The sequence below is a fragment of the Toxotes jaculatrix genome, chromosome 6, assembly GCF_017976425.1.
Source record: "Toxotes jaculatrix isolate fToxJac2 chromosome 6, fToxJac2.pri, whole genome shotgun sequence".
Lineage (NCBI taxonomy): Eukaryota > Metazoa > Chordata > Actinopteri > Toxotidae > Toxotes > Toxotes jaculatrix.
This window is the reverse complement of record NC_054399.1, coordinates 9,501,913-9,525,777: the sequence shown is the minus strand read 5'-3', so window position 1 is coordinate 9,525,777 and position 23,865 is coordinate 9,501,913. Positions and strand designations below refer to the sequence as shown.

The 23,865-nt window shown below is 40.6% G+C and overlaps 2 protein-coding genes across 3 annotated transcripts in view; both read left to right on the top strand.

The window, feature by feature from the left end:
• Positions 1 to 23,865, top strand: part of agbl4 (AGBL carboxypeptidase 4) — a 242,999-nt gene that overhangs the window by 169,110 nt on the left and 50,024 nt on the right. The window lies entirely within an intron of this gene.
• On the top strand, positions 8,713 to 22,479 carry bend5 (BEN domain containing 5). Of its 2 annotated transcripts, XM_041040555.1 has the most exons (6): positions 8,713 to 8,938; positions 10,099 to 10,229; positions 11,192 to 11,672; positions 13,301 to 13,449; positions 15,544 to 15,757; positions 16,002 to 22,479. In XM_041040555.1, exons 1-6 carry the CDS (start codon positions 8,755 to 8,757, stop codon positions 16,196 to 16,198), a joined length of 1,356 nt encoding a protein of 451 aa, XP_040896489.1. In that variant the 5' UTR covers positions 8,713 to 8,754; the 3' UTR covers positions 16,199 to 22,479. The 2 variants fall into 2 exon arrangements, with proteins under 2 accessions (XP_040896489.1, XP_040896490.1); XM_041040556.1 differs by lacking the exon at positions 10,099 to 10,229 and having other exon boundaries at positions 8,823 to 8,938.

Genomic DNA, 23,865 nt, shown 5'->3' with positions numbered 1-23,865 from the left:
AGAGTTAAGAAACAAAGATCTAGCCAACAAAGTTTCTGTGTATCTTATGCACCTTTTAGCCATGCTTGCTGAATTTCTCTGAAATGCTAATGATGACCTTATCGCTCCTTTAAAAGACGGGAAAGTGTTTAAATTACATTTACTTTTCCAATTTGTAACACTGCAGCAGGACTCCCATAATTGCTGCAAAGAAAATAGCCAGCGGCAGCAATATGTCTAGTATGTACAGCTGAGAGAAACCATTAAGTTAGTAAGTCAAGAAGGCATTGCTTTTGGAGCTCTAGTGCTGTCCTTAGTACTTCGAGCAAGAGTGAGCTATTCTTGCACATTCTTCCTTGTACTCTTGCTTGTAGTGTGCACACTGAGGAAAGTCCCTTTTGCAAACTACAAGCCAGGAGACTGTGTTTCTATCCAGCCTGGGTTGACCCATGGAAGGTGGAAAGACAGGTCTGGAACAACTTGAATGCAACCTCCTTTGGTACATACCTGGGCAGATAGAAATCTCTTGGTGGCTCAGGGACTGCAAGGTTGACTGGCTTTCAGGCTGTAGAGCTGCAGAGATTTGTTTGTAGTGGAGCACAAGACTTTGCACCTTAAGAGAGGGAGGGAGGGAGGGAGGGAATGTAGAAGACAATGAAAAAACAGAGAAGAACATAATTTATAAAAAAAAAAATACTATCAGGCTTTTGTGTAAATGAGCAGCTGTGAAAACAACACTTCCTATTATTGCCCTAATTATATCCTTTCTCTGTGAATTAGCATATTTTATCTCCCTCCTCTTCATTATGGGGGACTATGCTTCCATTTTTGATGTGGTTTAAAAAAAATACATAAAACAAACAAAGGAGGAGATGAAGGATGAAAGGGAGGAAAGGAGAGGGGTGCGCTGGCCGCCTCATATTGCGTATTTTCCAGTTGATTTTGTTGAAGGCTTCTCAGCAGCGTGGCTAAATAAGCAGCAGCATGCTAATGAATGGAGAACGAGTGTGATAATTTACCAGACAAAGAATGGAGGACTGTGAGAGATAGGAGCCAGAAGGAGGGGGCGAGTAAGGGGCAGCACAATATTGAAAATATTTGGAAAATATTTGTCATCAAACAATTATTTAAAACCTGTCTCTAGCCTATATGCCTGAGGGTTCTTTTTTTGTCAAGCCCATATTACTAATGCTTAGAGTAAATATTCCCTGTGTGGCAAATACGGTAATTTCATGCACTGTACACACAGTCAGCCATGTATTTCATGTTTTTGCATGCAGAGAAGGTGAGAGAGAGAGAGAGTGCTAAACTCAGAGGACAGTAAATGACAACAGAGGAAGCGTAGACTCTGTCTGTCCTCTTTCTAAAAGGGCGATGTGACGAAGGCAGTAAACAGGCTGTGAACAGGCTGTGGGCTCTGAGATTATTTCTTTGTCACCAGCAGAGCCACCAGTGTTGCTGAGCGCTGCTGTGGAGCAAATCCTCCTAGAGAGGACTGATTGGATTTTTGTTCCAGGGAGCCTTTTGTGTTAGCAGCATAGGGACTAGATAATAGAGGTTGATGCCACTCTGTCTCTGTGTTATGGCTGGTGGATTGAGTTTTTGGATGTGTGTGTGTGTGTGTGTGTGTGTGTGTGTGTGTGTGTGTGTGTGTGTGTGTGTGTGTGTGTGTGTGTGTGTGTGTAGCCAGAGAATTGTCTTTCTCTTAACAACCACTATATCACTGTTATTCACAACCTATTGCATCCTCTTTGCTTTAGAGCTGAAAGGATGCTAAATATCAGAGCACATAGGTGATCTGTTACCAATATGGATATGGATAAATATGATAACCTGTCACTCTGCTAAATTGTTCATAACAGAATATTCAATGTCACAAGCCACGCAAACTGCAGTGTCGGTATACCTACATTCCCAGGAGACCTCACTACCATGGTCAAGGTCATTATCAGCCTTTTCTCAGTGTGTGCCTCAGTCCCTCTGTCAGATCTATGTGTGGAGCATGTGTGCTCAGTGGGTGTGTAGGTAGAGTGCAGTATGTATAAATAAAAATTTTATACATTGCTGATTTCCGTGGGGAGATTCTACTTTTAATTGCCCTGCTTTCACAGGCAGGTCAGCCATCAGGTTCAGCTATAGAACAGCAGCCCTGGTCTTTCTTTGGGAAACTTCAGCACAGCAGATGCTTGAACCCGAGTCCTTTAAACTCAGGAAATTCTCCTGCTCATTACACCACCCTGCTGTCCTGTGCATGAGTGTGTGACTTTGTACTGACCTCTATTGGAGACCAAGGAATGATACAGATAGATTTTCACAGACCAGTCCCAATCAACAATCCAGTTATAGTTGACTTTCATCAGATGTTTAGTGAAGTGCTAATGTATCCTGCAGTCCACGCCACAGAAGTATGGCCTTTTTAGACTATGAAATAAATATGTCACCAAAACAAAGTTTGGACTGGAAGTGAGTTTTGAAAGAAATATGAGAATTTGAAATTGTAGATTTAAGGGCATTGATCAACAATCTGGTCAAACCCCTGCAGATGTTGTCATTTGGTTTATGGGATGGTAAAATCTGTGTTTATTGCACCTTTAAAATCTGCTGTACCTGTCTCTCAGTGGTGGCAGCTCAGTGAGAACAGAGGTGGACTGTTGTCAGGCTGCGTGTCTCAGCCCATGCAACAACTGATTGCCAGATTCGTCTTGACTGTTTCCTCTTTCACAGAGCTAAAAGTGAGATAGACTGTGTTTCCCATTGTCACATCAGCTGGCGTCCTGCATGTGGACAGCAGAGGAGATGCACGACATGTGACATACTTTTTCACAGTCAACGCAGGAATTTATGGAAGTGTTTGTCTGTCCTGGCTGAGGAAAATGGGTTGTGAGATATTGTGCTTACATTTCTTTTTCATGCAGAGTCAAGCATTGCGCAAGAGAATTGTAAATTTCCCTTGGAGATGAATAAAGTATCTATCTATCTATCTATCTGTCTAAGAGATGGTCGACTTTTTCCAAGTTAGTGACAGATAGATGTGTTCTTGTATTTTATCACAGATTTAAATAGGTTTGGGTCAGTATTATTTCAGTTTTAACAGATGAAAATGTGTTTCCATTTTGTACACTGGAGTTTTGATTTGCTCAATAAGATGCAAAACAGTTTGGGAAATGAATTACAACATGAAAAAGAATGAGGATACAAGGGGAAAAGCTCAATGGCATAAACAAATTTTATTGTACTTTGGAGACTCACAACTCTTTCAACAGAAATTAGAACAAGAGTAATAAAAGAGCAGCAAGTAATGGCCAAAAAAAAAAAAAAAACTAATAAGATGACTGCTGGGTTTTGATGTGCTTTTTCAGATGCAGCAGCTGCACCAACACTCTGTATTAAGCTCCAAATCAATCTTAACCTCTGTCAAGTGTACAGTAAGCTGCAGGAATGATTCTGTGGAGGGATTTGATATCTGTGACCTTGTCTATCCTTGACTACTGTGTGTGTGTGTCTGTGTATGTGTGCATGTGTGTGTGTGTTTGTGTGTGTGTGTCTGTGTATGTGTGCATGTGTGTGTTTGTGTGCATGTGGGCGGGGGGTCTGTGTCTGGCTGGTCGGCGGTTAAGTAAAGGCCGCTAGTTGTTAGAGCACTTTGCCCCTCAACATGCTCCTGTCCCCCCAAATCTGACCCCACACCCCACCACCATGGGTCCCTCATCCTCTAGTGAGGAACAAGCTGCTGGTTGGCCTGGGTTTTATCTGCCATTATCTGTCAGATGCTGTGCACCTGTGAGCCTGGCTGCCCCTCTGTATGACAGGAGGCTGTGGTCTCTCGTCCAATCCCAGCGGCTCCCTGCTGTCAGCTACAGCAGCAAGGAGAAGTTCTCTGGCTGCCTCCGTCTCTGTTTGACAGCCGCCCTGGAGGAAAGGGTAAGAGAAGCAAAGGGAAGAGAAGGGAAAGAGGGAGAAATACCATTAAGATGAGCTGTATTCCCACAGACCAAAGCCTGCCCACCAGCCATGTGCTGCAGCTCACCTGGCTGCCAGATAAGTGGAGATTAGAGGAGAGGAGACGATGGAAAAGGTATTAGTGGCATAAGAAAAATTCTCTCTGAAACCCGGGGACAGCCTTGATACTTTTAGGATTTCTTGTGTCGTGTCTGACATTTGATGCCGACGCAGAAAGGGCACAGAGACAGACAGTCCACGCTGCTCTTACACAGATGGGGCAATCTTTGCTCTTTTATATTTTTTTTGCTTGTTTGTTCCCTGTAGTCTATTGTTCAACTTGTTGTTGTATAAATTACAGTTTTGTGAGTTCCCTATCTAGTTAGTGGAGAATAACAGTCTGTTGACACTGGCAAGATCAATACAGGTCCGCAGCAGGAGGTAGAGCGGCCCTAATGAACTCAATTGACTAGTGCTGAAATATGATCAGTATTCCTCTGGTGGTCATTATGTTCCTTATGAAGAAGATCAATGTCTCCTGGGTGGATCACTGAGTGTACACAGCACGATGGCAGAGCCAGCACTGATACCATTCTAAATAGTTAATGAAGAATTTATTCACAATAAGGTTTGCCTCTGTGTGTGTGTGCTTCTTTTCTTTCTTTCGTCTTTTTTCAGGCCCTTCAGCATTAGTAGCTGATGTGCTTGTATGAGGCTGTGCTGTTCATTTCATGGGCTATCACTTTTTAAATTGGTGAATGCCTTCTTCATGGTTGATTAGTAATTCATGCGGAGCTAATTAAGAGGCATAATAAGAGAAAGACTGGTGAGATGCCTCCAACCAAAATAGGAAAACGGTATTACCCTGGACTGTAAACAGTTGTGATTGATTGTTGTAACGTGTTGCCTATAAAAGATGTTTACGCCTCTGTGAATCCGTCATCTTGGAACCAGACACCCATATCTTCATTTTGCCTGGTGCTTTCCTGATCTTAGAGCATCTTTCCAGAAACTTACCTCAATGATCCCGCCGTCCCGGCTGTCTAATGCCTGGCATCATCACTTTGCTGGGTCTGGTGTCTGTATGCTGCTACTCAGGCTGGCACTCGTCCCTGCCAACCATCATCACGCACACACCTGTACCAGCATCTGTCCATCCTGCAGATTGGCACAGGTGCTGCCTTTAGATTGGCTATCTACGTGCCGTAAAGTTGATGTGCACACCTCCAAGCACTATAGTAATTTTTCAGCTGAATTGCAAGACCTCATCTTGTTCACTTTGTCTTTGTATGTTTGTTTGTCACACGTACATACACACACCCACACACTGATCAGAAACAGAAAGGAGTTGTTTATTTTATCTGTCCGTCCATGTGTCTGTTAGTCTAGGGGAACTCTTTATGATTCCAGGCGCAACACCACAATGATGACGTTTGTACCCGCAGTCTAATTCCATCATCAGCATCATTACTGCTATTATCCCGTGTCTCCCTTTAATGCAGGCTAATGGATGACCAATAAAGACAGATGAGCCTGGCAGTGTGCAGCTAATAGGCAGGACATGATGTCTGGCTTCTGTCCTGACTCCAGTCTTTACCCAATCAACTGCTCCCACAGATAAAACATAGCTAAATATTATCTAGAGTTATTCTTTCAGCTTTAATGAATCATTGTATTGTCAGATAATTAGCATCCCAATACTCTGGGATAAATCACAGCAGACTTTGTGTTTTTCAGTAACTTTTTTTTTAAGAGCTGACTGGATTTATTAAATAAATAGCAGCTTTGCTTTTAACTCTAATAATGATGAAAAGTCAACACAAAACATTGGGCACAGGGCATTTAGCTGATATTTAACGTGTTTTAATTTAAGAGCATTTTTGATGTGGAAAGGTCGTTTCAGAGTTCATGAAAATAGTGTCATCCCCTCATAATTCTACAGATGAAAGTGTGTGTGTGTGTGTGAGAGAGAGAGAGAACTTGCACACTCACATAATTATAAATTCTAAAGTTAGTTTTTTCACTGCATTGAAAGTAATTGTCCTTTTTTTGATAAATGCCCTATTCTGTGTGTCCTTTGTTGTGATAATTTGAACAGATTATTTTGACCTTCTCCAGTTCTCTTACTCTAACGAACCAGTAATGAGTCAGAAAGTATGAAACTGTACAATACTTTCTCTTTGGCAGACTTTCAGTTTTTCTTTTATTTATTTTTGTTGCAGAATTCAGTAGGCATTACAGTAAAACTTATAATTGCATTTTTAAATAGCAGAAAATACTGAAAACACTGAAACAACACAACAGCTCACATTCTGTTTGTTGGGAAAAATACAGTACACTCAATGTGTCATATTTATGCACAGACAAAATACACTGAAAATGTCATAATTTTACAGATTTCTGCTTTGTTGGAACATCACTCTGAAAATGCTGCACATCTCCTTCCTAAAAACTAAACCTTTGTTGGCCTGTTGGGACTCACTATGATATGAAGGCCAGAGAAATGTTAATCAAGTGTGTAGGGTCCTCAGTACCTTTACTGAGTCAAGAATATATTACAGTATGCAGTGTACAGATGTATACAGTATATTGCTGATCATTTTTGAGAGAATCAAGGGAACATTATAATAACTACTGACATCGAAGGAGCGTCATCTGTACAGTTCATATGAGAAATCTGTACACTTTCTATGTATTACACAAAATATGTGCACAAAACAGTGCTCATTCAAGCACTGTGAGGCTGAACAAGAGAGTTCAGCAGTGCAGTGGAGCAATATGGCATGCAATAATTACACTGAGGAAGACGTAGTACATGTATTAAACTGTCAGACTTTTTGTAGACTGGAAATAGTTTTTACAGAATTTGACATAGTGTACAGTACCATATAAAGACTGCTACTGTCCAAATCATATTTGGTAAGGATTTTAATTTGTAAAAACAATGTGCCTACAATTGCGCTAACTAAGAATAATATAATGCATAGTACAATGACAACAAAAGTAGTAATTAAATGGAAATAACATAAACAGAGGTGAACAGTACCACTTAATTGAAAGTTGGTCTGAAGAAATGAAGAAATATTTGATGGGTTCAGAAGGATTTGGGGGGGCAAGGGGGAATATGAAGACATTCTCATTTAGAAATGAGAAAATACTGTAAAATAAACTATATTTGGAGAGCTCAACTTTTATTGTGTCTCTAGGCAGACTCCCATCTTTGGTGCACCTCCATGAACTTGAACTTTATGAGAAAGTTGTTTTTAAACTTTGATTGAACTTCTCCAGGCTGCAGGAATTAATAGCATCATGTGGGACTTTTAAATGAAGTGGTGTTCCCCATTAAACACTGGCCACTTCAAAGACAGAATGATCCAGAAACTGAACAGCCTTATGTTGACAAGCCCAGCCTTGAGGACAGGAGAGCCATTGAACAGAAGCTTAGATTAACAGTAATCCTCTGTTCAACTTGTCCAGAAGCTGCTTGGATCTCATGTCTATCACTTTCATTCCCATTATAGTTTTTGGGGTCTGCCAAAATAATTCTGCATAGGTGGATATGGATGATAACCATAACTCAGCCTCAAAGAACCTAAAAAATAAGTAAACCCATATCTTTATAATACCATTTATTTAAAAATGTTACAACATGTAAATCTATACAAATGTGTTAAATTTTGACAGTTCAAAGTAGTTGTTCTTCACAGAAATGAGAAGTGAGTTAGTATCCCAGCATAGCTGGAAGATATAACCACACACTTATATTGAAAACAACCTAAAATACTGCTCCAGGAAGTGAAATTCAATGACTGGCATTATGTTCTGAGAGTTATTGCCATCGTTGTTTTTAAATTCTCTTGTATACATCTGCCAGACTCTGGGAGCGGTCATACAGTACAGTGAACAAACATCATGGCGAAGATGGCATTTGAAACAGGCCTAATCATAACTAACCCAATGCCTGAAACTATGAAACAAAATATCAGAGAAGAAAGGGGGCTTTATATAGTTCTGCATCAGTTACTTTTCAATTACAGCAGCCCAAGCAGAACGAAATTGTTAGTGTCATTTATCGACTGTGGTGCTCTCCATTAGTGTAACAACTGAGAGAAATCCATCCTGTTGTACAACCACCTGGCTGTCTTGCAATAACAAAGAATTCATGTCTGTCAGCTAGCCTTAAGTCTTTCTGGTGTGATACAAGGAATAGATGAGAAGTGCACACCAGGAAACACATAAAAGCACACAGAGACCAATGAAATCTGACCAGGCAGGTAATCATCTTGGTGGTTTTTCTCACTGTAGCTTCCTGAAACAGTTCCTTAAAAGGCAGAGTGGGAAGTAAGGGTGCCTAGATTGATGAGGGCATTGAGCCACATCCTGTTTAATCACTTAAAATTATGCTTTTAAAATATCTGCCACAAAAAAAGAGAAAAAAAAATCATTAGTTTTTAAATATGTGGACGTTTTTATCAGCATTTGTGTGAATCGTGTTCTTGCACAAATGTTTAAAATCTAACAGAAAAAAAACCCTATTTGATATTATAATTGACACAATTATAATATCAAATAGGGTTTTTTAGTTTCATATATTTCTGATACATAAATCAAAACTGTTTTTGAACACTTCTGCATCTGACCGTCTCTGAACGGTGAAGTTAATGTCATGTCTATTACTCATGCCTTGATGATCGACCCTGGTGATGTGGACCAGGCAAGAGTAGCCGAGCGCAGACACCATCTCCAACCCCCCTATGTGTATATATTTTTTTTTAATACTTTGTGAGGAAAAACTGTCAACCATATCCAAAGTGCAGGACCAAAGAGAAGTAAATAATGTATGCTTTTGTTAGATTCTTTGAAGACGATATGTGCTACGCGTTACCCGTTTCAAATGTGGAAGATTTCAGACCTCTGCACAAAACAGATTTTGATAATCAGAAGGTGTATCTGGTTCACAGAACTGAAGAGAATGGCAGCGCAGGCCAGCCGTGCGAAGCACAGATCCTTGCCCTTGCAGGTAAGTTCCTCCTGACACATCAGATTTTCTGATTTCAATGCTGTCGTTTCTGTGTCTGACCAAGTAACGTTGCCGTGCGCGAACCTCGGAGATGTGTCAAACCAGGTCCTTTTGTCCGATCTGTCAAGACGTGATCAGCTGGAGTCTGACACTGATAGCCACAACAGCGTCCTCGGCTGTGGCTAGCTGAATATGCTAGTTAGATAAGCTAAGATAAGTTTGGTAGGTAGCCATACCTCGTCGTCAGTGCTTTACATATTTTTACATTCACTATCTCGTGTTCCGAGAGTTAGCTCTCTTGTTTCAATAGAGTAGTGCTGGTTGTTTCGCTAAATACGTGGCATGCCACATTAGCCAGTCACAACGGTTGTTTACAACATGTAGCTAGCGCTTGCTAGCTTGGTGTGTATTCGTTCCGCGTTAGCATGTTAGCGTTGGCGCGCTGGTTAAACTGCGTGCAGACGCAGAGCTGTCACTACATTAAAAATACATCTGACAGCCCATGACTGATGTGTTATCGTATCTGTTGAGGTTTTGCAAATGTAGTCGAGACGATAGGCTGATGGCTTTGGTGGATTGCGGCTAGCTTGTTAGCTGGCTTATCTGTCGGTTTGTGCCACAGAGGGGATGCGGCGCTGCAGTCACCGCCGTGTGTGACATCCGTGCACACAACAAATATCAGCCTGTCCGTCAGTAACATGTCAGTGTCATGGATGTTTCATGACAACTCATCGTGTTAATTTGCTGAAATGTGCAAGTGAAACGATTCGTCTACCGTTAGCTACATTTACATTAACGTTTTCTCACTGTCGTTGTCTATGCCCGATCTTTAACAAGCTACATCACTAATCCCCGAATCCGAGCTGTCTGGGCTGCAGGATCGGTCCGACCTGACTAACACCTTCACAGCGTCGGTCATGTCAGAGCTCCGTATAGACAAGTCGATTTGTTTCTTAATTTTCTGTACAGTTTAAATGTTTACTTCTAGGATAAGAGTGCTAAAGTTAGTTTAATCTAACAGAATGGGACGACAAAACTCCCTCGGCCCGAGTAGGAAAAATGGATGAGTTCTGTATGTACTGTCACGTTTTATGAAAATCTATCGAACTTTTTTGGAAACTTTATAAGTGTCTTCCTGCTCCTGTTTCTGCATTTTACAGATACAGTAGAGGAATTTGAAGACAGTATAATGCAAAAGAAGATGAAAATTCCCAAGATGTCCATCGATAATTCAGGAAATTCTATTGAGAACAACTTTGGAGAGGAGAGAATGCCACTCAGACATAAAAAGGTAGGCTCACTAAAATTAGAGAGTAGTTATTTTGGAGGAAACTAGTTTGTACATTTATATAAGCAGCACTGGGTAAAGGACTCTTTCTCACCAGATTGTGCTTATGCTGACGGTGACACCAGTAACATCTGCCATACAATCACACTGCTCCTTTATCATGCTTAAATGATGCTTAGCTATTGATAACATTATTAAAATGCAATTTTGTTATTCTATAATGACAAATTAAAATCAGCCATGCTTGTACCAGTGGGTGCAAAGATCACTTCCAGTAATACATCAAAACAAAATGAAGCAACAGAGTATCCCACTTAAATTACTTCAATTCACAGTCTTGTACTGTGTCAGGGAGGACCTTATAATTATATATAATTTTGCTCAATGAAAAAAATATTACATCAACACTGTGTAAGTATGGGTACATGTGAGACCTTATTTCTCTTATTGATGTATATACAGCAATAGTCTTATATTTAAATATTTCTATTGATGACACAATGTCACATTTCCATAAACTTGGATGACACCCAAAATCCCCCGTGCTATTTTTACCATATGCTGGATTAACACAAATTCAGCACTCTGGACAGCTGCCCTTTCACAGACAAATCCTCTGAGCGGCTCATCAAAGAACTCAGTGACTCCTCTCCTCCCAGTTCCTGTTGAGATCCACACAGTCAAAACAAACTGTTTGCTGTCTGTCATGTCAGTTTTAGATTGATGTATAATTTTTACATCCGTTCTGCCTTGAAAGTGTTGGATGGGATCATATTTAGTAACATAAATAGTGTATTTTGTCACTGATGCAGCAGAAGATTTGTCTGTAAAATATGTTATGTGCCCCCCCAGAACTATGGCACATTTTTATCATGTTCATATTATTAACTTTCCAATTATTTAAATTCAAATTTTATTTCCCCAGCCTATCTATTCCCTAAACTGACATCTGTTATTCTCCTCAGGCCCTGTCTCAGGACCACGGACGCCCCCTTTCCAACTCCTCCAAGAGCCTTGCCGCAGTAGTGGCTCGCCTGGAGAGAAATGCAGCCAACTCCTGTATGGAGGGCGAAGAGGACCTGGATGAGGACCGGCTGGCTGAGGAGGTAGAGGATGCAGAAGAGGAAGATGAAGATATGGAAGCAGAGCATCAGCAACATCATCACCAGCAGCAGCAACAACAGCTTTTGGAGGTGGATACGGATTGTGTATCTGAGGTCGCTGCAGCTGTGGTTCCCAGAGTCCTGTATGAGGAGTTGGTTCACAGCTATAGGCAACAGGAGGAGGAAATGAGGAGGCTGCAGCAGGAGCTGGAGAGAACCCGCAGGCAGCTGGTACAGCAGGCCAAGAAGCTGAAGGAATATGGCAGCTTGCTGACAGAAGTCAAAGAACTGAGGGACTTCAACAGGAGGCTGCAAGATGTACTTCTTATGAGATTGGGCAGCGGTGAGAGACAAAGAGCAATTACACCAACATACAAACCACTGATGTTACAGAATTTAATAGTAACCTTTAACCCTATCAGTCACTTTGAGAAAATGTCACGGTCTGTCAGTCAAATTAGTGGTACTGGAAGTATGAACACTGCTGTAATAGTAAAACTGCAATCCAGAGTCACAGAACATTCAGTCTTGGAAAGTCAGTCTTGGACAGTAACATCTGTTCCCCCAGAGGAGGTGGGAAGTGTGAGGACACATTATAATCAGATTGTTAAATGTATGTCCTACACTTTTTAGTTAAGCAGTTATTTTACAGCTGAGAAAACAGTGTTACCATAAGGTCAATTTATAAAATCTTCTGGGGCTCTCTATTATATCACGTGATCTTCATTGTAGATGCTCAGATTTTCAATCTAAAGGATTTCCTGCCAATTTTGGCTAAAATTTGAGTTTAGGTTCTCAACCTAGTGTGGCTGATTAGACTAACCATGCTCAGACAGCAGAGCAATGTTCCATCCTCTAATATGATCCATCCAAGATGATTTAGACAGAAACGTCTAAATGTCAGAAAAGTCCCCTACCTGCTCAGTAAGCAAGTTGCTCTGAATAGGAGTGAAATGCTAAGTATACTGTAGTTTCAATACTACTAACCCTTGTAGCAGTGTGGCTCAGGTGCAGAGTATATCAGTTTTGCTTTTGTGCAAGTAGCCTGCAAGTTTGCTGTACATTGTATAGCTCAGTGACACATACAGTGTCTCAGTAGCTCCACAAAGAGCAGTGGTTCATTAATCCAGCCTGAGATCTCTAAGGAGACTTCAGATATAAGGAAAAAAAGAAGAAACCCTAGGAGGAGAAATTTAACGAGAGATCCCCTGCTTTGCATACCGTGGAGCTTGGGGTACAGTTCGATCTGTAAATGTGAAAATGACAATTACAGAAAAGAACAGTTTAACAGTCAATAGACACCAACAATACAACAATGAGATTATAATTCAGCAGTAGCATTTTAATGGGTGCAAGACTAAGGTACTAAATCCTGTGCAGGAAGTTGAATAAAATGCACCATAGTTGTGTGATTAAAAGTGGTGTCATTGCAGTACACAGCAGTGTACAAACTCAGGCTTTGCCAGATGCTGGTGTTAACCTCAGCCCCACTGTAGATCTGGACAGAGGCGCCTGGCTACTGGCTAGACCATCTAATGGACAGGCTAAAGATTAGAGCACCCTGGGGTGCTGTCGGGTAGGGGATGGAGTGCTCTGACCGATATTAAAACTCATCAGCTACATTGGAGCTTAGCGTGGCCAGCCACCAAGCCAGCTTAGTTACTGGGCGAAAATAACCGCCTGTCTCGAGGCACAGGCCAGGGCCCAAGGCGGGAAGCAAGCAAACAAGTAGGTGGGCACTGTTCCAGTGTGGAAGACCAGAAAACTGGTACAGTTATTGTAGGGATTAAGGTGCAACTGGCTGTTTACAATTAGACAATTACACTGTCTGATATTGTTGGACTTTGTTTTAGTGTCATCCTCTATTGTTTCTTAAAATTGACTAGCAGGACGGCCTTTGACCTCACCTTGACAGTGGCGGATTTATTGCTTGTATCTCTGTAACCATACATGTCTCATTTGTATTTCCAGAGCCTATGCATGACAATGGCACTCAGACAATCAAGGCTGAAGTGGTTGAACCCATTGTTGAGGCCCAGGAGACATGCAGAGAAGAAGCCAACACCAGTTCCAGCTACTCACCCTCCCCTAGAACAGTATACACCTGCAATGATGGGAAGGTCAGTCTCACAAGACTAAGAGACACTTCAGTTAGATTTTCATGATCCCCTCCAGCTGGTGTGCGATTACCACCCTTTCAGCTGTTTTGTTTTGTTTTTCCTAGTCAGATCACATGCTTTTTTATCTGCTACCAAACCCTCCGTGCAGTCTTTGTGATGTTCCCTGTCTGGTCTCATCTCCTTCATCTCTTCCAACATTTATTCTTGAAGGCAAAATCATTCATCCAAATGTAAACAAAAGTGTAGCCCCAGCACTTAAATTCAGAACATGAATGAAAGATGCCATCACTCAGAAATTGATTGACAGGCCTTTAACATAGTCCAGCAGACAACAAATTAATCAGATGTTTTCTGATGCTGGTAAAGGCTTGTTAGTGATGTTCAGTCAATTGTCAGTCAACAGTCAAACAGGCCTGTATTATGATCAGTGGAGAAACACCTGAAATGCTTAGTCAGTTCAGTTACATATTTCAGTATACTTTTGATTTATATGATGTTACTTTACAGATGGGGCCTTTAAACCATCACTTTCAGATAATCCCAGTAACCCTTGTCACCCTTTGAGAGTCCTAAACCCTTCAGTTTCCTCTCTCTGTAAATCTGGCTCACTGCCTGTGGGTGACTGTGGGAAGTAGTCTGATCTTGCAGGAAACGCTGTATTTCCTCTTAACACCCGTGAACCCTGGAACATGCCGTCATAGCTGATCAGTCCTTTCCCCCTGGCTGCCCTATTCTAGCAGGTAAACAAGGTTGAGAAGATTATTATTGTTCCTGCAAGCCCAGCCAGCATCATCAGTGTTTATTAGCCTGTTAGGGTTCTTTACTCCCCCCACCGCTGTAACTCAACCAGCGTCCTGTCTCTGATGACAGGGGGGGAATTGGTACTACAAGCTCTCGGGCCTGCAGCCACTTCAAGCGTGAAGAACACTTGCAAATTAGAACTCTCCTACATCAGGGACCCCATATTAATTATTTGCACGAGAGGAATTTAAAGTGACTGACAGGTTAGCCCTAGTGAGAGCGCGAGAGGGGGGATGAGGTAGACAATGAGGAGGAGAGATGGAGAGAGAGAGATAAACGAGAGCAACGGGGAGGGAGGATGAAAACAGTCTTGTCTAACTTGAGGGCAGTAAAAAGCTTGTCTGCTGGCCGGGGGCCTAAAGCACATTAGCTGCACGGGGAAAAGCCTTTTGGATGCTAGCCTAAAGACTTAACAGTGATAAGAGAGCAGAGAAGGGAAGGGAAAGGGAGTCACATATGCCCCCTGCTGCATTAGCTCACCTAGAAGACCAGGGCGGTCTGCCTAGGCTGGCAATCGGCTTGGAGTGTTTGGTGCAGGCTTATGCAACGTGCAGTGACTGTGTAGAGAACTACAGGCTAAGTTCGTAGTGGAGGTAATCCAGGCTACAAGCAGCCAGTGGCCTGAGCTTATTTATGTATCCTAGTTGGTGAAAGTGGTGCTTCTTGGGATTTGTAATTTGTTCTAAGCGGGAGCTTGTTAAGATGTGTTCTTCCACTGCTCTGTGATCTGCCTTGTGCATTTAGATTTAGAGGGTTTTACACCCGCATGGAGCATAGTAGATTGGTGAAACCGGATTGGGATCCCACAGCACCTAACACAAATCTCATGGGCAAGTGGGTGGTCAGCATTGTTGCAAAGGGATGAAATGTGTAACTGAGTTTGACTATACATGTAAATGTGTTGCTTTCCAGTAAAAAAAGATTCCTCCAATTGTGGTACCAAATAATAGGTTGGTTGATTTCTCTTGCTTGCTCACTTGGTTCTCTCTTGCTCTCTCTTTTTAGACTCCTTTGGTTGATAGTTTGTTGTTGTTGTTGTTGTTTAAAAGTGGCTTATTATTATCTTCACTGGGCAGTCATGGTGGGAAATTCTGCATGAACAAACAAGTGTGGAGTCGATTTCCCATGCAGAGTAGTGCATTGTCTGTTTAAATGTATCAACATGCTAGTTTGGTTTATAGCCATAATGCACAACACTTTTGATCTTGGATACACTGGATAAATATCTTTAGCAGACTGTAGATTTACATTCATTTTAAAATGTGGTGTTCATGCGTGGACTCCTCTCCACAGGTACACCTCGGTGGTGGCATTTGGGTAGAGGAGGAGAAGTGGCACCAGCTGCAGCGGACCCAGGGAGACTCCAAGTTCACAAAGAACCTGGCTGTAATGATCTGGGGCACAGAAACCCTTAAAAACCGTAGTGTAACAGGGGTGGCTACCAAAAAGAAGAAAGATGCCCTGCCCAAACCTCCACTGTCACCCAGCAAGCTGAAAATTGTAAGAGGTAAGATTCTTACTTATGCTTAAGGTCTAAACTCCTAAAATCATAATTGTGAGAGAGATGAATCCTTGTTCTGAAGTACCTCTTGTAAGCTGAGACGAGGTGGAGAAAAAAAAGGTACAGACCAAATGATTTTCTTTGCTCATATTGCCTTTCAGTCACTGAATTATATTTGTTAGACACCAGACAAAGATCAGTCATTTTTAATTCAATGTCGTCTGACTTCTAACACTCGCTCCATCCCCAGAGTGTCTCTACGACAGAGTGTCTCAAGAGACAGCCGACAGTGCAGAGATTACGCAGAGATTATCCAAAGTGAACAAATACATTTGTGAAAAGATAATGGACATCAACAAGTCCATCAAGAACGAGGAGCGGCGGGAGTCCAAGCTTCTCATCAGACAGACAGTCAAGATGGAGAACTTCACCTACGATGGCATGTAGTAATCAAGTGTTGTCACACCAGCGCCTTCTGCCCCCCGTGGTCCGCAGGATATTTAGGGGACTTGATATGGGTGGTTGGGGAATGTTTGTCACAGTTTCAGGAGCAGTTGTATTCATTGGACACATTTGATTGATTATGTTTAAAAAAAAAAAAAAAGACCGCTCCCCAGCTCCCTAAAGAACAACCATTGCCCTCCTCAGTGCCCAGTTTCCTCATTGGCTGACAGACAGCTTTACCCACGAGTCAGAAGATAAACACGTGAACAAGTTCAATGTGCTGATGTGAGTGTTTTTATAAGCTTTACAGTAGAATTGGTACAGAGACATGGTTTATTGAGGCGTGTATTTGTGTCAAAGGAGAGATTAGATGTGATTGTTAAATTAATTTATTGTTCTGTGTCAGAACATAATTTTGAGTCATTAAACTTTTAAAAAGTAAGAGGTTATTTCCCTAGACAAAGTCTTCTGATGCTATAGAGATGATAATGCTGGCTTGCATTAGATCTTAGACGTGTGAACGGTTGGACGGTTTTGGTGATTACCCAATAACTGTGGTTTCTTAGTGTTTGCTGTTGGTACTTACTGCATAGAATGGGACATCTGCGTCTCAGATGCACAAGTCTTAATTGGTAATAGCCATATAGCATTTTACAACAGAGATTCTCCAAAAGATTAACTATGAGTGTGTGCTCCCCCTTAATTGTAGGTTAATCACAACACATCATTTTATTAAAGAGGACTTAAAGAGGTTTAATGGGAAGTATGACTCTAATGTAGAGTCTATAGAGTGCTCTATTTGTTTTGTTTTATATGTTGACCTTTTAGTTTTGAACATTTGCCATCACTTGAGAGAGCACAAGGAAAGATTTTTATGGCATGTTCTTGTGTTGCTCTTAATCAAACATGTCACTTTCAGACAATTTGACTGTTTAATGAGTTGTAGGGGTACAGGCATGTTGATGCCTAGAAAGGCCTTAAATGGATTTGGCAATCACCAGGGATTGGTATGCCCCTGGGTTTTCTAGTAAGCTGTGATTGTAAATGTATAGTAAGCTGAAGTGATGAAGCTTCACCTGCACTTTGCTGTGAGAATGTAAGAGGTAGCTAGGTACTATTTTCTGTGTGATTCACACCATTAAGTTGAGCTGAGCCGGGCTACTTTCTGTCTCCGCCCCCACCCCCACCGTTAAAATATGCTGGGCTGCACAGGACAACGTGGGGAAGAAAATCAGAGCACAGCTCTGCACGGTTCAGGTCATCTTCTTGTGGAAGCAGTGTTAGCTGGGTAACTTGGCTTGGGTAAAGCTGTCTGAAAAACTGTTGTGCTCTTGAAGTCGTCTGGGCCTGCTGAACCCTATAATAACCCGCTCTTTTTTAAGCCATGCCACTGGGGAACAAAGTAAGGTCGCTCCAGTGACAGCTTCCTCTGAGCTATGCCATCAGAACTTTGAAAACTGTCCTCTTTTTCTTGTATGTTTTTTTTTTTTTTTTTTTTAATGTTTTTCTCTCTCCAGTTGTTTTATTGTTTTGATCCAAAATGGTTTGTGTGGCTGTCTGCAGGCTGGAACCTAAATGCTGCAGATTGAAATCTCAACTGTGACCTAGCTGTGGCTAACTGTGAATCTGCTGCAGAGCTGCCCATCAAGCCTTTCTCCTCTTCACACTCTAGATTCTCGTTTGTCGGTTGGTTTATTTCTCTCTATCATTTTGTCTGTCTTGGTTTTTGTTATTTCAAGAGTTCAGATCAGCCTTTTGTTAAGCTACCTTATGTTTTGGAGATATTTTAGTGTACATAAAACACATCTTTTTATTTTTTCCACTAAACATGGATCTTTCAGTTTCTAGTAATGTTACAGTTTTAAAGGTTCTGGTCAAGTTTTGGTTCTATTACTAATTAATGTTGTAATTCCATGTTACCTGGCAATTTATTCTTTTTACACTTCTATATTTTTTTTGTTTGTTGTTTTTTTTTCATATGAATTGTTGGCTTTAAGCTTGATATTGTATCCAAATGTAGATCAGTGGAATCTACCAACAAAAGAAAAAGATTTCTCCCTTTCTCAGCCAAAGTGATCTCTGTGGAACAAAAGAGACAAGACTTTCCTTAACAGAATATTTTGACAGAGCCCATACATTAAGCTACATTCACAATGTGATATTTGAAAAGCCTCACTTAGAATCTACCTTCTAATTATCTGCCACAGTAAAATGAAAATCTGTATCGTTAAAACCATTGTACTCTAGCAATTGAGTAGTAGTAGTTAGATTGACACAAATCATTTACATTGAATGCACTTTAAACTTCTGGGCAATTTCATCCATCTTAAAGAAATGTATTTGTGGTATTCGTCCTTTTTAAATGTCTATATAGATCAAGGCCTAACAATCATTTTATTATCATGAAGCACCTTAGAACATTTTGGTTTATTGTTTTTTTTTTATGGGATGGGATATAGTTTTGTTTTTGTCAGTCAGATATGTCCCTGACATGCCAACGCAATTGATAGATTTAATACTTCAAAAATGAATATTTGAGAGTTATTTGGAATGCTTAGAAAACCAGATTACCACAAGTCCGATTATGTTGAAACTGGAATTTGTATTTCCATCATGGCCTCATGATGGTTTACTTGGCAAATTAACAAGCAAAAGTCAGCAACTCTTCTATCAACTTGCTTACTCTTCAAGCCCAAAACATGATTCACCAATCTGAAGATGTTCACTAATGAAATACCCAAGATGACTGGAATATGTGCTTTAACTTGATGTGTCAAGAGGCTGGTTATATATAGATTTGACTTATATAGAGATAGTTGTGTATTTTTACAAATGAGTGGTATTTGTAAGCCAAAGTATTGAAAATTGAGATCAAGGTAAAGAATGGGGATGATGCTGACAGAGGAATGAGCAGGGTTTGCACAAAAAATGGCCCATGCCAAGATAATAGTGACTCTTAAGCCACCAAAATGGTGACATATTATTGATATATATATTTTTTGAGTTCCTAAAAAATGTCCCTTCTTAGTGTCCTTTAGTTTTTCGTTTTTCTCTGTACAAAGCAACATGTGAGGTTTACGTGCGCCAGCATGTATTTAAAATACTTGCAGTTTAAAAGAAAGAAAAGATTTCTGCTGTGCAAAGCAACCTTGCTGAAATTATGACACATTGTCGTGTATTGTGTTTGTGTTTGTTTCTTTGTTGTTTGATGCCAAAAGGGGGTGTGGTTTCAAAGGCTGGTTTCCTGGAGCGTGATTAAGCCTAATCCTTTAACTAAAACCATCTTTAGTGGATGAAAGCTGTATGGAAGTACTGTTTTTAACCCAGATTTGGCTTAATCTTTGATGGCAAGGCCAATCTCTATCAAATGTACCAAGTCACTTGCAGAGGAGCAGTTTGGGATTTAGCAGCATATTAGTAACACACACCAATACATAACCTAGCAGAGCCATTAATGGATACTGTAGACTAGTTTGGCTCTGTGACAACACCAGACCTTCCTGTACTCTCACTGTCACATTCAAATAGCGATAGGGAGGAAATGTAACTTTGCTGGCTCTGTGATCCTCATCCTGTGTCACCTCTAGGTTCTTACTCTTCTGTCATTTATATGGACTGGGTTTAAAAATGCACATGGATCAAGATAATAGCAAATCCTGTCCTCCTTGCTTGGTGTTTTGGCATGTTGTGAACACCTGTCAAAACTACAGAAGTGAGGGAGCTTTATGTTGCTTTATGACAGTTTGATTGGGAAAAAAAGAGATCAGTTTCTAGCCTCACTGTGTGGAACAAGATAAATGGCTTCATCAACTAAGTGTACACAAGATATATTACTATTTGAGCCTCAGATACAATGTCAAACTTACTTCGAAGCAAGACAAATGGGAGGAACACGTTGTTAGGCCTATATTTTTCTTAAGGTATCAGTAACTTTGTATACAATCCACAAACCGGTTCTACTTCATCTAACTTCACCGTCCTACCTCATTGTTACTCTGGTGTTTGTTTGTCAGTGACTGTAAACTATGTGTGTATATTAAAAAAAAATCTATAGGAAAAGGTATACCTGGTTACTCTCAACATGTATAGCATATAAAACTTGTAAAACACCTCAGTACACAAATATCATTCTTAAGAGAAATCAGTTTTATTACCTGCTTAAAGATGCTGCTGTAAAAGGGTGTCTGCGTGAGGGGTCGTCTCTGAATATATATATCTTCGCTCTTTGCTATGTTGTGCAGTTGATCAGTGGTTGTGTTCCGTCTCTGTATTGCATTCTGAGATTTTTACTGGTTGACGGTGCTACCAGCAAACAGTTCAAAAACTGATCTATTGGACCTCAAATGGTGCTGTTTTTCTATGTTTTTATCCTCATACAGCTATGTTTTATTCAGGTGTGTCAACCGCCACTATCCCCTCAGCTAATCAAAATTTTAAGCCAAAATATTTCGCAAAACCGATAACCCTGCTATTACTGTATCAACTATATGCTATCCATCCAAATATTGTAGATAGTGATTATATCCTCAGCTGTGAGTTTCAGAAGTACCTCAGAACTTGCTGATTTTCAATGGATGCATCTGCTTCTAGGACCTGTTGTCTACCGATATTATGTTGTTGCCGTGTATTTTCAGAAATATGCATTTTTAATGGTTAGATCAGGTTACACTATAGATAGTACATGACTATTAGCTCACACTCAGATGACAGTTAAATTCAAAGGATACCACTGTTCACTGGTTGCATGCCAGGTTGTCGTAAAGGAAATCTCAGTTGGACTGGGCAGTGTATGTTACAGTAGAAGGGTCCTCAGCTAAAAAAAAAAAAATATATATATATATATATATATATATATATATATCCTTTTGAGTCAAAGTTAAGTCCAGTTTGTTTTACGAAAGATGGATTCCATTGGTAGTTCTTGTTTATGGTGGAAAAACAATAGAAGTTATCCAAGGTAATTTGGGGATTTTGGGAATATACAAACTAGTGCCCCGTGTGGCTGAAAATGAAATTTGTCAGAAATATGGAGATCTCTGAGAGTCTTCAGGGTACGTTCACAAAGACTGTTGGAGAGATTCAGGCTGTCAGTTTTGGAATGATTCATTTTATCTGGTTACCATTTTAATCTGTGATTTTCCTCAGTTGTATCTCTTTGTCCCTGACTGTTGTTTAGATAATTCAAATGTACTTTTCTGTGTTAAAAATATGAATTTAGTCTAGTAACTTGTTCATAATTGACTTACTGTGAACTAGAGTCATAGATACAGCACCATACAGTGTCTGGACTTGGCTTAATTATACAAAAAAGTGCATTATGTTTTCTTTTACCCTGTGCAGTGATACCAATGGAATCTTTTCTGCGCCAAAGTGTTTGCAGTATGTTGACTTTTTTTGGGGAGGGGTGGTTTCCTCTACCTGTCAGTATGTATGTATTTGTTTTCTTGTGTGTGTGTGTGTGTGTGTGTGTGTGTGTGTGTGTTTTTTTTTTTTTTTTTTTTTTTTACTCTGATCATGTCTGTGAACATGAAATGTTGCTGGGGAATTCCTCTCTACTGTGAGCAGTGTGCGTTCAAATACACAGGAGTTGGTTTCATGGAAGCACTTAAGCCATTCGTTGGACTGTTTCATAATGGTTCAATAGTAAGCTTTGCTCTCATCCAGGGAATTGAACCAGAGCGTTTTTGTGTGTAATTGAATTCCTATGCAGGTGTAGAGTTGTAATCACCTGGTACCACATCACTGTTGGGTGGAGGGCCAACCAGGGACAGAGATGCCTAGAAAGTGTCCAAACATTTGAATGTGTCTGCACAGCCTTGAGATTGAGTCAAAGGGGACAATGGCGACATGACAAATCCGTAACAGAACTATTACTACATTTTCACACTCATGGAGTTGAACTAAACTGAGCTATACAGGGCTGCTTGGGTATATACCTGTCTGTAATAGTCGTAACTGCATTGCAATGATCATTAGGGAAAGACAGGGTTATTACTGTATGGAGCATTTCCAGCTGGTATGATAATGTGAAAAGAATTTCAAGACTATTGCAGTAAACACTCCCTCACCCTACTTCAGCCTCCCAGAGGCACAACCCTACATTTACAGAAAATGTTAAGTATATGCGATAGAGAGTGTACATGTCTTTGCTAAACCGGCCACACCTCTGCTATGCGAGCAACTCTTTGACGCTTAGCATCCTGTTCTGTGTTTTCTCTTGCTGCATTCAGGAACACCTGTCTAATGTATAAATAAACAGAAATAAATCCAGACTTTTATTCTATCAGCACAAACATATTGTTGTCTTTTTTGTCATTTCTTGCCCTGTGTTCTTTCAAATAAACAAAAAAAACTTCTCTTGATTTTAATCACTTTTCTATGTGTAACATACTCTTACAGTTTTCATACCATGCTGGAGATGTCTCTGCCTCCATCATGTTAAATGAAAAGATCAATACTGTTCTCACGTCTGTATGGTAAATATGAAGCTACAGCCAGCACCCAGTCAGCTCTGTCTAAAAGTAACAAAATTTTTTTTTTTGGCTGGGAACACTTTCTTCCTGGAGTTCCTCTACTATAGCAGCTTCCCTGTTTGCAGCTTGCGTGTTATGCTAAGCTACACAGCGACTGCCTGTAACTCTGCATCGTATGGAGAGATATGAGATAGCAAATAGGCATAAACTGCCAAACTATTGCTTTAACTGTACCACTTGCATCAAAGGCTTTCCAGAAGAAACCAACGCAGACAGTAACTTTTTTTGATTACATTTCTGACAAACCAGTGTTGCCGTAACCTATTGTTCGCTGTTAAGAGACATTTTTGGAAATTACGTGGGGCTCAGAGTGAGTAGTAACTTAATTTCCAAAGGTGGTATTTTCACCTCAATATTTTTATTTTGAAACCACCAAATCGGGGTTAAATCTAGTCAATGACTTGGACCACAAACCTGTTCATGCTTTAAAGGTGTTATTTTTACACTGGAATACCACTTAACTGATGTCAGAAGAGTTTTTCTTTTCAAATTGATGGCCAAGTTTGCTGAATGGGTTTCATTAAACCTTAATGACCCCTAGGCTAATGCAAATTTCTCAGCACACAGCAATCTGGTACTCTTTTAATTTCAATGCAAAAATTAAAATTAGAGTTTGAGTTAACCATACAATGGTTGAGATTTACCTTTAAAAAAAACACGTCACCCTGGAGTCTGACACTGTAAAGACAGGTTTCCATACAGACATAGGCAGATGGACGCTAGTATTATTACTCTGACCACTCATTCCAGCATAGACAGATGAGTGTGTGGCTGTGTAGGCTCTTAGTGCCTTTTTACACTACACCTGACACTAGCTTTCCATTGTCATGGGCTCTGTAGTAAACTTCTGTCACCACAAAGATCAGTCCCCAACCCTTTGGCTGTAGTCTGGTGTGTTTCTGAGTTCATGTGTGTGCATCTGCAGTGGAGCTGAGGGTAGGGATCTCTCAATGTCAGCCATAAGATAACAGGATGGCAGAGACCAAGAGTTCACCTTGCTATATTTGTTCATTCAGTTCCCGTGCTGCTGGCCTACCCCTGTGCCACACATCATGCCGGTGATTGGCAGCGCTGTATCTAACATGTCCCATGTCCAAACCACACTGCAATATCAACTCAGCTGCATGAGGACAAGAT

What these genes read in the sequence shown, in the direction of transcription:
- bend5 (XM_041040555.1), top strand. Translation starts at nt 8,755, where the DNA reads ATGTATGCTTTTGTTAGATTCTTTGAAGACGATATGTGCTACGCGTTA. An exon ending in TCTTATGAGATTGGGCAGCG is followed by an intron (nt 11,673 to 13,300) that starts GTGAGAGACAAA and finishes TTGTATTTCCAG; the next exon opens with AGCCTATGCATGACAATGGC. An exon ending in CAAGCTGAAAATTGTAAGAG is followed by an intron (nt 15,758 to 16,001) that starts GTAAGATTCTTA and finishes CTCCATCCCCAG; the next exon opens with AGTGTCTCTACGACAGAGTG.